Source organism: Vigna unguiculata, chromosome 10, assembly GCF_037176805.1.
Source record: "Vigna unguiculata cultivar grain cowpea cultivar isolate G323 ecotype 2 chromosome 10, ASM3717680v1, whole genome shotgun sequence".
Taxonomy (NCBI): Eukaryota; Viridiplantae; Streptophyta; class Magnoliopsida; order Fabales; family Fabaceae; genus Vigna; species Vigna unguiculata.
In genome coordinates this window covers 46,538,747-46,553,446 of record NC_140801.1, presented here as the reverse complement: position 1 = coordinate 46,553,446, position 14,700 = coordinate 46,538,747, and the positions used below count along the sequence as shown (strand labels likewise).

Below are 14,700 nucleotides of genomic sequence, written 5' to 3'. Positions count from 1 at the left end.
TTAATATATTCATTCTAGATTTATTTTATTTCCTGTACATTATAGATTTACATGTTAGACAACTGCAACAATTTAACATTTAATTTACTTCATTGTTTTTATTTTCCTTTTGTCATTATTATAAATATGAGCTAATCAGCACTTTTACTTTGAATTATTTTTGTTTTTAAAATAACAAAATAAATCTTCTCTATATATATAAATAGATATAGATAGATATAAATATTCAATTTTAGATTGTAGAAACAAAACCTTATCAGTATCTATATAGTTTTATATTTGGCATTTTATAAAAATTTATAAAACATGAGTTAAAACTAGGGATGGCAACAGGGTGGGGTGGGACGGGTTTTGCTATTCCATATCCATTCTCGTAAAAAAAATTCATCCTTATCCTCATCCTTAAATCCAACGGGTATCAAACTTTTTACCCATCCCCATTTCTATTGGGTAACGGGTATAATCTCGTATTCATACCCATACCCGTTTTCTTACTACTTCAATATTAATTTTAATTAATTTTTATAAAATAATAAAAAATTACGGTAAAGGAAACATAATATTATCAAATATAGGAAGATGGTTGTTTCTTTGATATCAAATACTTTGAAATAAATTATAATTGTTTACATTTTATATTAGAATACCAAAAAAATTTCATCAAAACCAAAACATTTATTAAATTTGCAAACTACAAAAATCTAGTTGATACAATTTAAAAATATTTTTAAAAAAATATAAAAGGAAAACAAATATTCAAATTAAAATATATTTTAAATGTTTGTTCACTTCAATTTTTTAAATTTAATGAATCTCTTTTTTATACACTAATAAAAGTTATAATACACCACTTGATTAAAATGACGCAAAGAACAAATAATAAACATAATAATAAAATTTTGACATAGATCTTATAACTTTTGAATTTCAATATATGTTGGATGGTGGTAAAAAAAATTCATGACAATTACATTAAATTTGTATATCATAGTAAATAAACGTTATTTATACAATTATAATGATATTATAGTATGATTGATAATGAGTTAGAAAATAAAAATAATTAGATAAAATATATCGAAATAATATTGTACATGATTAAAATAAACAACAAATAAAAATATTAAAAAATTAACAACTGTGTCTTAGAAATAATTTGAGAGATTATCGAAAGAAATCGCACAAAGAAAAACAAATGTATAAGTAAGGGTATGATAAGATCAAAAATACCGTAGAGATCTAAGAAAACTTTTTAAATATCAACATATATACTCAATGGTTGAGAAATAAAGAAAATTGTTTTAGCGAAACAAGAGTTATTCAAATGAAACAAAAATTAATAAGATTTTTTTTTATATTACCTAGTAAATGAAAGGTTTATGTCATTAAACACTTAAATTGAGAGTATTAAACATTCTTATGTGAAAGGAAAATATACAATAAATAAAAATTTTAAAGTATAATACAAATATTCAAATGTGAGACATAAATTTTTTTTTAATTCACAAACATCATTTTAACATAATTACATAAAGGTTATGATAAGATGAAAAATATATTGGAGATGCGAATGAGTTTCATGACAAACCAAATAATTAGAAAAAATAAAAAATAGAATATATATATATATATATATATATATATATATATATATATATATATATATATATATATATATACAAAGAGGATTCCTCTTTTTGTGTCCACAATTCAAAATACTCATTTTACCCTTTAAAATATAATTATTTATTAAATTTTTTAAAATTAACCGTTACTTTTACAAGTTTTTTATAAAATCGTTTATCTCTGCTTCTTTTCTTCTTTATTTATTATATATATATATATATATATGGTTACTTAATTAATTATGAATATTTTAATAATTTAAACGGAAACGGAGATATGATGGGGACGGGTATTATGGCGGGATATGTACATCTCCATACCCAATTGAAAAAGTCGGGAATTCCCCATACCCATACCCATACCCAATCAATGCGGGATTTCCTGTCAAAACGGGAACGGGTTCGGACAATACTCACGGAGACAAGTTTATTTGTCATCTCTAGTTAAAACAGTAAATATCTACAAAGAGATAATAATTATTTATCGGTTATATGATTAACTATTATTGATATTTATATTTCTATTATGATAAAATAAAATTATTAAAATACTGAATTACTTTAAATAATTTAAATTTGAGTCTTTTATATATATATATATATATTTTGAAGATTTTATATTATTTTTTATTTTAATTTTATTCTCTTAAAATATAATTTTTTTTATTGCACCCAAATCAACTTTTTTTACGGTGAATATGAGGTTAGAGTTTGGATTAGGGTTTGGATGACCTAGGACAAATCTACATATTTCTATTTTATTTTCTCTTTTTTTACTCTGTTTATGAATAATTTCTTCTTGTCCCTAGTCTTCCCTCTCAATCTTCCTCAATAATATGATGTTTCACATTTTCATGGTAACACTTTTATTCACGCCACTTACTATAATATCATCATTATTTTTTTTTATTATTATTATTAGAATTATGTTTAACATACTTTTTCAATCTCTTTCTTTTTATTGGCAAAACAAATAAATAAAGAACACGCCCTAGTTTCATAAAATTTGAATTTGTGCTCTGGTATTTTGTGCAGTGAAGGAATCTGAGCTCTCTCCATTTGCAATGGCTTTCCCTCCTTATCGAAGATCCCACTTGCGTAGCAACACTTACCATGCTCTCGTTCACATCATCTCTCACTTTGCTGAGTACAACTCTTCACATGAAACTCCAACTCAACCTTTCAACATTCCCGGTAGGCGTTTCGATTTAAAAAGTCTATTTTTTTTTTCTTTTTTGTTTTAATTTCTAACAGTTTTTGTCATTATTATATGTCTCTATGAACTCATGATCCACTTTGAGCTTTGACTTGTGGTTACAGATTAATTTTTTTGTTTTTTTAATTTATTTATCTATTTCTCAAATTATGTGAATGCTGATAAAACAGTGGGTTTATATGAGTTTTTGGTGAATCAATATCATAAGGGTATTTTTAGAAAAATATTTTTCCTTTTGAATTTATGTTCCTATTTGGTTTAGTAACTTAAATTTGAAGGTTTTTAAGGTTAGGCTGGGGTTATGGATCAATCTATTGGTAGTTTCAATGATACTGCCTTTTTCTGATATCTATTTACTTGATGTTGTATCAACTCAATGTTTTTAAAATTTTGATAAATCAAAATGGTGAATTTTTTTTTAAGTTTCCACCTGGGTTAGGAATTTGAGTTTAAGACAAGGTTTTTTTACCATGGATCAAATTGCTGTTGGTTTCAATTTAATTTGTGCTCACATATTTATTTACCACTTGCTGACAAACAAAAAAAATCCCCTTTTTAAAGATAATGACAGTGGTAGAATGGATGGAATAAACCTAGAAAAGAAGTCCAAGTGCTCTGAAGTTGTTGATTCTGATTTTTTGAGTCCTAAGGATGCTAGTAGCCATAAAGATATAGTGGAGGTTCAGGAGATCATTGATGGAGTTGGAGACAAGGATACAGATTTTACTTCCAACAAGATGGTCCTAGATGATATAGAACATATTATGGAGATAGACGACATGTCTACCCAAGTAAATGGTTTTGATAAGGAGCATAAGCTAATGAATGAGCTTGAACTGGTTATGAAAGGAACTGAAGATCTTATTTGTGATAGTCATTTAATGCCCACTAACACTAAATTTGATGGGAAACATAATGATGGCCCTGAAGTTGGGTTGATGGATTCTCATGTAGACATGGAGGAGGGAGAAATTTCTGGAGACTTGGGAAAGGATGACAATTCATGTGATGTGCCTTCAGCAGATGGTTTAATTTTACCACAGAAGCAGGTAGATGACCTTCGGGAGCCTGTAGATGTAACTAGAAATATGATGTATCCTTCTATGATTATGAACCAAGAAAAGGAAAAAGGTTGTGAGCCTACTTCCTCTGTGGTAAATTCTCTTCAAGATCGCAATGATAGTGGACAAGTGGAGCCTATAACTGGTGGCAAGAAAGGAATTGCATGCAGAGTTGAAGTAGCAACTTCAGAAAAAGCTGTTGAATGTAAGAAGGAAGACAAAATGAAGGTATTCTTAAGTCCAGATTCGCTATTGATTTTTTTGAATTGTCTCTCTGTTGTGCCTTCAAATTATATTGCTTTTGATATATTAAAAAGCTGTTAATATATTTTAAAACATCAAAAGCAATATACATCAGTGTATTTTGAAGGTACAACACCAAAATTCTAGTGTAGAGATTCCAAATTGGTATTCTTCTAATATTATTGTGGGTTATTCTTTTCTTGAAGTTGTAGAATTGTTCTTAGCTTGTTGATCAAGTTAAGCGTCATTTTATTTTGCTACTTTCTGATTTTTGTTAGTATGTACCAGCAATGATGATTCTTTAGTTATATTTACTTTACCAAGTTCAAAGTTCTTTTAGGTTCTCCCCTCCCTTTCAAACAATGAAAACAAATTAAATCAAATTGTTGTATTTCTACATCCAAAGTCTTTATATGGTTCAGTTCCCTATTTATTTTTCATATTTGAGTTTTGGGCAAATTAACTAATTTAGAAATATGATGAGAATTAAATGTTCAACCAGCCTTGGACACCTTATGTGGAGTTCTACATTGTGGACTGACTGGCTAATGATTTTATGACTAGTTACATGGAATTTCCTTTTGCTAATTTTTTATTGTATATTGCAGTTGGTGAATGCCAGTAAAAGGAAAGAGCGTGGTGGAAAGAAAGAGAAAAAGAAGGTATTCTACTGATAATTTGTTATTCATTCTCTTTCTTGGTGCTATATATTTGTTAACTCTTTATATGAATTTGAAATTTGTGAAGTTAATTAATATTCTATTATTTGTGAAGAATAAATCTGTATGTTTTCAGCATGTCACTAATTTATTTATTTGATAAAACTTTGTTTTGTAGAAGGCATATAGAATGAAGAGAGCAAAAATGAACAGAGAGCTAGGTGTTAAAAGTATGCAGTTGCAGAAGTTTGTACAGAAACCGAAAGTTGTCTCACATTGTCGACATTATATTATGGGGAGGTGCTATGAGGTATTTTTTACTCAAATTTTATTAAACTATGAAATATGTTTTACTTCATACATATATGCAACATACCATCTTTATTCTTGTTGATTTTTATTGTTGTGATTAATTGCACAATACAAACTACCGTTTGTTATTCTGGTGTTGATGCTTTATTTAACTTTGATTTAAGAGGTAATTGATATATTTAACTTCTTTTAACTTAAAACTTGCATGAAGTTCATTTATAATATATATGAGGTAATGTAAGAGAGTACTCTTCTCCGGTATTGTTCTGATGTATTCTTCTTTGTTTTCTTTTATATATCACTCACTGTAATTCTTTCAGTTGTCCATGTCACTTATACTGGCTCTTTTGCTCAGTGCTGACAGTATATATTAGGTTTTAAGTCAGTAACTAAAGGACTTTTCTTACATTTTCATCAACTCCATTTAATTTCACTTTTATAAAATTTTCTCGTTCCATTAGTTGGTAGTTATGAAAAAAAAAATCCATTTTGAATATTAGATTAAAACCCTTGTGCAGGTTCTTCATTTCAATGTTTATGTTATGTGATATTTGAATTGCCATGGGCCCTTGACAATTTGTTTTGTATGTTTATGTCAAAGTAGTTCATCCACTCATTATTGTACTAGTAGTGTATTTTTTTTGATTCTGCAATATAGTTGTATATATGATACCCCTGAGAAAGATATCAAATAATTTACTTTTCTCCCTCCTTTTTCCTAAACTAATTTGGCAGGGTGACAAGTGTCAGTTTTCACATGATGTAGTGCCTCGAACAAAATCCAAGGTATTGGTCATTTTAAAAATTTGCTAAAGCTTTCATCATTTTTTCCCCAGAAGTTGTGGCAAGAACCAGGAAAAATTCACTACATCTTGTATTGATTTTGAAATTGCAGCCATGTGGTCACTTTGCTCATAACTCTTGCATGAAAGGGGATGATTGCCCATTTGATCACGAGCTCTCAAAATATCCTTGTAACAATTTTGTATCCCAAGGCTTTTGTAGAAGAGGTGAATCTTGCTTGTTTTCACACCAGGTACACCACATCCTATGTCACTTCATTTCACTTGTTGTAAATGACTGCGTCAATAGACTTGATATAAACCTGATATCAATCTTAATTTTAAGGTTTAATTACTCTTTTGATCTTGTTTTCGTAAAAAAATGTTAAGTTAGTGCTTCAATTTTTTTAGTCTCGATCTCATCTTGATTTTTAAAACATTGATGCAATTTGGTCATTTTTGGTTAAATTTCGTAAAGCGGATTAATGGTTTTTCATCAAAATTGACACTATAATTATGCTAATTACACCAACAAAGCAAATCTTCCTTATTAACAGCTTCAATCTTGATGAAAAATCAATCATTGATCTGTTTCAAGAAATTTACCGAAAAAGACGAAATTGTATCAATTTTTAAAAAATCGAGACTAAGTTGAGACTAAAAAAATTCTGGAATACTAATTTGACATTTTTGAACGAAAACAATGACAAAAAAAGTAATTAAATCTAATTTTAATATGCATGCCTGCATCTGAACTATATAACTATTCTCATATTAAAATCGGAACTTTCTGATGCAGGTATCCAAAGAAGATATCCCTACCCCTTCAAATATGCGCAGACCAGTGTTGTCTACTCTTCAGTCAGGAAATGCAAATTCCAACACACCAGTTAGCAATAATCATGGCTCTGGTTCTATGCAGCAAAATCCCTTAACTCATTCTTCTGGAACTCATTCTCGCGTCAATGTTGAACATAAGGTGACAAACACTACACAGAAACAGCCTACACCACCTAAAGGAATCAGTTTCATCAATCTTGCAAAATTAACACCCATCCCTTCTGCACCAAAACAAGGCACAGTAACAACGAAGGAAAGTCCTTTACAAACAGGGACCCACGAAGATCAAAGTGCATTTAACAAAACTCAAAACAAGGTTGAGATTGCAAAGAAACTGCCATCTGTGACACCTAAGGGAGTAAACTTTCTTTCTTTTGGCAAAGGCTCTGTCTCTGGCTCTAAAACTCATATTCGTCCCAATGTGAGTACAGAAAACGGTTTCAATTTGCCTCGGTTACTCAATTTTGGTTTGCCTGAGCAGATAAACAAGGATGTCCACTACAAACCTAGTGACAGGACAAAACAAAGTGTATCACTGTCTGACATATTCTTAAATGAGATTTTAGGAAAAAATCAATCTGTGTCAGAGGGAATAAAATCCAAATTTCCAGATAAAAGCTCAGCTACACCAAGTCCTTTTGTTTCATTCCAGTCTTCTGAGCATCTAAAATCTGATTACCATAAGCATGCATCAAACTCAAGTCAAAAGGCACTCTTGTCAACTTTAGCATTTGCAGCAGAGCGTGAATCTGTGTCAGAGGGAGTAAAATCCAAGTTTCCAGATAAAAGCTCAGCTACACCAAGTCCTTTTGTTTCAGTCCAGTCCTCTGAACACCTAAAATCTGATTATCATAAGCATGCATCAAACTCAAGTCAAAAGGCACTCTTGTCAACTTTAGCATTTGCAGCAGAGCATGAATCTGACATTAAGATGAAATTCCCTTCCGTTGATTCGTCTGCATGATCAGAGGACTCTGTAAAAAAGTTCTGTTGAATTGCAAAACTCAATAGAATGTTAACCTTCCAATGCAATCTGTTTGTATCTTTAATGGAATTTTACAACCCAATTTTTGGCAAGCTTCAGCCAATTATTTCTTCATTCTCTTCCATTTTTAGTTTCTAACCTGTGGATAATTTTCAACTTAAATTTAATTTACGTATGGTAAACAATCATAAACATTAAAAGGAATAAAGCAAAAAAATCTTTTGAATATGGTGCTTCTAAGAGTCCTATCACATCTTTTCCTGAAAAACACAAACCACAAAAAATAATAAACAATTTTCATAGGGATAATAATGAAGTTGGAGTGGGACACTATTGAAAACATAAGGCAATCAATACTACATATTATATAGTTTCATGTTGCAAATCTAAATATCATCGTTGTCATACAACCAAAATGATAATTTTTTTCTGTTCCATTTTACAATCAACTAATATTTTAAAAATCAAAATTAAAAAAGGAATGTTAACATAAATTTTAGAAAACTACAAGAAATTAATTTCAAAGACAATTACTTAGGTGAAAAAAATTTCTGTTCATACTTATCGTCACAAATAATAACAAACATTCAATAACAATTGAGTTAAAAATCATTTTTTTTTTCAACTAATCATTAATATGAAACCATGACATTTTTAAATTTTTGGTATGATGGATATTATCGACATTTCTCCTTCTTGGAACGTGTAGAACCTGTTTCTAATGAAACTGAGTTCTGATAAGGACAAACTCTTTCATGTGTCTCAGATTGATCAATATTCATGCTTCAAAGTTCAGTCCAATTTGCTTTATAATTTTAAGTGTTACTTAAGAACAATATATATTGATTTTAGCTGTCATTTGCCAATCAAAAGTCATGATTAATCTTTTTTCTGGAGATAACAGTTCTGCAGTTGATTCTTGAGAAGGACAACCCAAAGCTCATTAAGCTAACAGAGAACACTAAAACTCACTAAATTATACAACCTTTTTTTACATGAGTTTACACAAATATACATGTTCAGCATAAGGAGGTTCTTTTCTTCTTAGCATTTCAACAAAGAAAGAACATCTAAGCAGTTGTTTCAATTATCAGCCGTGCTAGATTTGTCAGAAAGGCAGATACATACATATGTGACACAAAAGTGAACATCATTGGCAAGTTGAAACAAAGTGTTGAACTATGATTTCTTTTCTAGAAACGGTTCAAGCACAGCAGACTTAGGGTTCTTCATTGGAGGGCCTTTTTCTCTGCGCTCAAGTTCTTCCAATCTGAAAGTGATCAACTTGTCCCAGTTCCCACCTTCAAAGAGAACTCCTGCTTTCCCATCTGTGATTCTTTGTACAATCCCACAGTACATGTAAAAAGGGTTATTTGGATTCTTCACAATGGCAATCATCCCTGGCAACAACAGAGGCAGTTCTGGTGGTTTTGGCTTCTCAGACAGTGCCACTTTCAGACTTTTGCTCCCTTGAACTGGTTTTGGAGGAGGGTTTTCCTGAATGAACTTTTTCAACCCCTTCTCACCCCCTGGAAACCCCCCAGTCAACCCCATCAGTTCCTTCTCAAAACCATCTTCTGCAGCAACACTTGCCAAGGCCTCTTGTTCCTTCTCACTTGCTGCTGCTGATGGTGTGTTCTCATCAGCACCGACTTGCTTCTTCAGCTCTTGCTTTAGGCCTTCTTCTCCATTGCATAGTCCTCTTCCTCCCAGGCTTTGCAGCAGGTCAAATTTAGCACATGGTTGTGTTGTTACTGGTTTGGTGTGAATGTTGGAAACCCTTTTGCGAGGGTAAAGATGAGTGAGGTTTTCTTGACCTAGGAACTGTGATTTAAGAAGAGAGCCATGCAGGCCATGAAGAGCAATAAAAGAAGACATTGTTAACTGTTTTGTAAAGTTGCCACCTGCAGCATTAGTGAGAGAAGAGGGACTGATTGATTTTTGCAAAAAACACAATCCTGGAATAATGCTGACCACATAGGTTATTGGATAGCCCTATCTTTTTTGTTTCAAATGAACAATAACCATCAGAAGAAATAGCTTCCTGCCGTTTAATTCTGACCACAATTTATTTATTAGGCCAAACTCGTGTGTTTAACCGTTGAGCCAACTTCTGTGAACCTCTTTCCTAAGATATTTTTTGAGTCCAAACGTATGATTTACCACTATTTAATATTAGCATAAATTAACCCAGTCATAAAATTTCAAGCCAAATGAATTAACACGGTGCTTTCTTATAAGTGGTTGAACATCAAAACATTTTCTTTCACCTTCATTTGCATTAGAAAGTGTGATAACTGATACAAACAGAGAACTTGCAATCAAAAGGCAATTCCTATAGTAATGACACGAGTATTTTTCCCATCACTGAACATGCATAAAAATGTTCAGTATGTTATTACACTTTCTTGTAATAATAATAACACGAGTGTAAATGTGTATCTTGAAAATGATTGGGAGAATGACAGGGATGGAAACTCAAAACCAACTTGTTGGAGTCTGAGGAAAGGGATGAGTGACAATTGGTGTTGTTTTTGTGACTTGGGTTGCAACTTGCCCTTCTTATAATCCCCTTTAGGTGCAACAAATTCGCTTCACTGGACCTTTTTGAGATTTTTACCTATATTTATTTTACAACAATCCAAATATAGGAAAAGCTATTGAGAACATATTTCATTTAACAAGGAGCCTTGTTTGAAATCTTTGTTGCCTCATTGCCTAGCTTCGGTTGCAAATGTTGATCTCACGCCATCTTTAAATGAAACAGGATGAATTTTTAGGGTTTCAACCAATCTAGAGATATCCATAGATATGTCAGCTGGGGACTTCACACCTCGATCAACCTGAAACATAAGACAAAAGGACATGCCAATAAAACACAATCTGGGAAAGAAGATAAACTATATCAGGCTAAGAAATGGCCATCAAAAAGGTGATAAAAAACTGATAGTCAGGGCTTGGAAGATACAAAATCTTGAAATTTTTTATCATGAAGTAGCACTAGAGGTTAATTTTGTATACAGAGATAATGCAGATAAACAAAGAAAGACAGTTATTGATTGAATATCCCAAAATTGTGATAAATTGGATCACAACACGTACCGAAGAAGCAGACACTGGTTTGATTAATGAGGTATCATACCCTCTAAATTGTGCAACAGCCTCAGCCATTTGAACACGTGAAACCCTATCAGCTCCACCAACATTAAGTAACAATTGCATTTGCTTGCCCTCTGTTACAAGAATCAGAAAGTTGAATTCATAAAAGCAAATTTGGGATACTAAAGCTTAAAGTTATATAAACTATACAAGAAAGTATAAGATAATGAAAAGGTGTGGCACAGCCAAATGAAATTATAATTAAAGAACAAGAGGGGACAATTGTTATGTAAGGCCATATTTATACAAAAAGAAGATTTCATACATCACTGATATTCAGTTTTGGTATAGAAACAATTCCATCGATTTTTCTAATCTTATTTTGTAACCTTAAAACGAGTCTATGAAAATCAGCATCATTAATGAATAGATTTTTTTTGCAGCATACCAATATCTAACTTATACTTGAGCATATGTAGTAAAGGTCCTATACCTGAAATCCATTGACTTGTTAAAGCTAGAATGATAGCTACAAGATCCTTAACATAAATTGGGCAACGGAATTCATCATGAAAGAACTGAACTTCTTCTCCTTTAGCAAGGGCACCATCAATCCACTGAAACAATCAGATAGTATTTTAGTAATGAGAACAGAACACACATAGATGAGGATAAAGCTATCGTACTGTAATATTCTTCTGAAAATACTGCTACCAGTGGACGGACTTAGAAAACAAAAGATAGCACAGGGTATCTACAGAACCATGAATGATGGAAAATGATTTTTTTAATACTACAGATTAAAAAAGGGTTAGCATAGCACTACCACCATCTTTTAAGAAAGAAATACCATGTACATCATGCGATAAGAAGCAAAATTTACAAAACATCCACCTCTAGAGTTTGACCGACCTAAATTCTTAAGCATTGATTTTCCAATGAAGTCTATGATACAAATTACAACATTACACAAGCACCTGAATAGGGAGAGATTTGGGAACTGGAGAGATTGTTTGTGGCCCATATATGATACTGCTTCTCAAAATTGCAAAGTTTGGACAATTTTCTGAAATGAACTTCTCTGCTGCCACTTTAGTTTTTCCATAAACATTTACTGGAACAGCAATGTCTTCCTCCTTGTAAAAGGACTTCTCCCCTTCATAAACTGATAAGAAACAAAAATTACAATTATGCTAAAAGAAAGAGTAAATGGATATGGATATGGACAGTAAACACAATATATAAATGGAGAAATTTCTTTTTACCCCAAACATGACTCATCCCTTGGTATTGCCAAAAAAGGATAAGGGACAAACAAACAAAAAAAATCTAAAATTTCAATGATGATACAGTTAGATTTTAGTTAAGAATGACAAACATTAAAAAGGGGGGAAAGATAAAGAGGAAAGAAGTGAATACAGGTTCAAAAAGTTTATGAAAATATTCCTTTTTCATAGTGCCCATTCATTTACCTTCAATTATCATGGTACGATTGGGTTACCTTGATCTGTGGAAAGATGAATGAGAAGAGTAGTTCTCTTTTCAAAGCTTTGCAACCATTGTACAAGAGATGATGGCACGTTAATAGCATGTGCAGTAGCAGGATCACTTTCACATGGACGAGGAACTGAGATGGCAGCACAATTGGCAACCACATCAGGCTGCCATTAATAAACAAACAGAAATGTCAATGATGAAACAGATCACAATATTGTTTTATTCACAACAAAATGCTAACAAATGATCCTTTATCCTCATGTTTTCTTCCAATAATTTTCTATTTGTATAAGGATATACCCCTAAGATACATTAATGGATGAAAAGCTCAAAATTTCGATGGACATTGGCATCTGTTGAACTTATAAATATTTAAAAAGACCATTAAATGAAACACACTCTTTCCCTGTCTCTCCACCAGGACCCTTACAATCAGGCACATGGTCATACTCATACCAGTGTATGGCAAGAAGAATGATTAATGAGTATTCATCAAGCCGAGAGAAAACATTGGCCTAAAACAAGTTGCCACAATGGCAACCTAAATCCTTTTATGATAATCTCGAAGATTTGTTCAAGAAAGATGCACTAATTACCACCTGTTAGCAGCTAAATCAGCAAAATATCTCAATTCTTATGGCAATGAGTCTTTTACATCTTGTATGAAATCTTAGCAACCCACATCATGTACATTATACTATCTAAATCATTGTTATGAATAAGCAACAAATATGCGAGTAGTTCCAGCGAGTTAATAGAGAAAGAGAAGGGCATCTCGTATGAAACTCAAAGCAAACAATTCCTAGTTTGAGGCTCCACAAAATCACCAAACCACGGTGATACAGAGTTTAACAATGAAGCAACAAACCAAAAACATATAAAAAAAAGTCCCAAACTTTATTACAAAAAGGAAGTTCACCAAATGACCCATTAATCAGAATCATGTTTCTTTCCTCACCCAATTGAAATTAAAAACAACAGCATTAACATAAACAAGTTCAAGTCAAGAGGGTGATATCAGAACCTGACCAAAAGTGTTGGAAATGGCTTCAAATCCAACGCCAGTTTTCAAATCTACTTGGAAATAAATGGAGGAAGGAATGGCATCGACGAGAAGGTGGGGAGGATGAGAGGAGTGGTGGGTGAAAGCGAGATCGAAAACGAATGGATTTCCATTGGCATTGGGATTGGCATGAGCATAGGCTTGTAGCAGATGCTGACCCAGGTACCCTGTTCCTCCCACCACCAAAATCTTCACCTTCTTCATCTTTTCTGGCCAAAAATTGTAAGAAAAAACACACTCAAACAATAAGAAACAGAAGTTAGTTAACCAGTATTTTTAGAGTTCTAGCTAAGAAATTAAAATATATGCAAATAAATGCATTTTTATTATAATTTTTCAATGTGATACAAATTCTATATTTTAAATTATTTAATAAATATTTATACTGTTATCCAGACTCATAAAAAAAAATTATAAAAAAATGTGTGAACTGACATTTAAAAATTTATCAATCATTTGTTATTGCTCGTAAAAAAAAAAACATACAAAATATGAAAATTAGATCAAATTTATTTATGTTCAAAATTATACTTCATAAAATATAAAAAAATTATATTCATTATGATAGAAATTTAAATAAATAAATAAAATCAAAATATTAAACAATTTATAATATTATTTATAAATAAAAGTCAAATTAACTTAAGAATTAATGATAAAAATATTATGATAAACGAAAAAAATAATGGATCTTTAACGAAAGTCTCCAAAAATTATCTTTTCAAATATACTTCAAAGCATTGATAATTTATAAACCCAATATAAATACATCAATATAAATACATGTTTACATTCCTAAAAGTTCGTAAAATTATTCACATTTTCACTTTTACCTCCTTTGACTACCACCCACATAGCTATATCGTGGAATAATGTTTTTTTCATATTGAAATCCCTTGAAATTCTGGATGGTTTAACTAATATTACTTTATAGGTTAAAATATTTATCGTTCCAATTTTAATTCAGTTTTAATTTTATTTTTTATTCAAATAAATTCTAATTTTCGTCAATTTTATTTAATTTGATTATTTTTACCGTTTAAATCATTAACAGTAATGAAGAGTAACTGTTACATGTTACTTTGTAATAATTTTTTAATTGTTTTGAATATCCACGTGTCAATCCCAACCCAACTTAGAATTAATGTTTTATATTCAATTTGGTCTTTATTTTGGTTATCTTTATTCAATTTAATTCTAACTTTTGTTAACATAAAACAATTTTGTTCCTATCCAGATTAAGACCAAATTTAATTTTTATATTGAAATTCATATTTTATTAAATATTTTTGTTTAGGATTGCAATTAGTTTAAGATT

At 31.0% G+C, this 14,700-nt stretch overlaps 3 protein-coding genes across 5 annotated transcripts; 1 reads left to right on the top strand and 2 right to left on the bottom strand.

The window, feature by feature from the left end:
* The first annotated feature begins 2,385 nt into the window (after positions 1-2,385).
* EMB1789 (CCCH-type zinc finger family protein) lies at positions 2,386-7,847 on the top strand. Of its 3 annotated transcripts, XM_028050605.2 has the most exons (8): positions 2,386-2,482; positions 2,661-2,819; positions 3,403-4,130; positions 4,754-4,807; positions 4,983-5,114; positions 5,852-5,902; positions 6,012-6,152; positions 6,698-7,847. In XM_028050605.2, the coding sequence occupies exons 2-8, from the start codon at positions 2,690-2,692 to the stop codon at positions 7,700-7,702; spliced, it is 2,241 nt and encodes a 746-aa protein (XP_027906406.2). In that variant the 5' UTR covers positions 2,386-2,482; positions 2,661-2,689; the 3' UTR covers positions 7,703-7,847. The 3 variants fall into 3 exon arrangements, with proteins under 3 accessions (XP_027906406.2, XP_027906407.2, XP_027906408.2); XM_028050606.2 differs by lacking the exon at positions 2,386-2,482 and having other exon boundaries at positions 2,565-2,819; positions 4,986-5,114; XM_028050607.2 differs by lacking the exon at positions 2,386-2,482 and having other exon boundaries at positions 2,570-2,819; positions 3,796-4,130.
* An 825-nt stretch (positions 7,848-8,672) lies between these two features.
* On the bottom strand, positions 8,673-9,706 carry NDHS (NAD(P)H-quinone oxidoreductase subunit S). Its single transcript, XM_028051187.2, has one exon. The coding sequence runs from the start codon at positions 9,599-9,601 to the stop codon at positions 8,903-8,905; it is 699 nt and encodes a 232-aa protein (XP_027906988.1). The 5' UTR covers positions 9,602-9,706; the 3' UTR covers positions 8,673-8,902.
* A 261-nt stretch (positions 9,707-9,967) lies between these two features.
* LOC114166361 (NAD(P)-binding Rossmann-fold superfamily protein) lies at positions 9,968-13,643 on the bottom strand. The gene is made up of 6 exons (XM_028051081.2): positions 13,344-13,643; positions 12,324-12,483; positions 11,800-11,987; positions 11,316-11,439; positions 10,826-10,956; positions 9,968-10,566 (listed from the first exon to the last, which is right to left on the bottom strand). Exons 1-6 carry the CDS (start codon positions 13,584-13,586, stop codon positions 10,435-10,437), a joined length of 978 nt encoding a protein of 325 aa, XP_027906882.2. The 5' UTR covers positions 13,587-13,643; the 3' UTR covers positions 9,968-10,434.
* Positions 13,644-14,700: the final 1,057 nt, after the last annotated feature.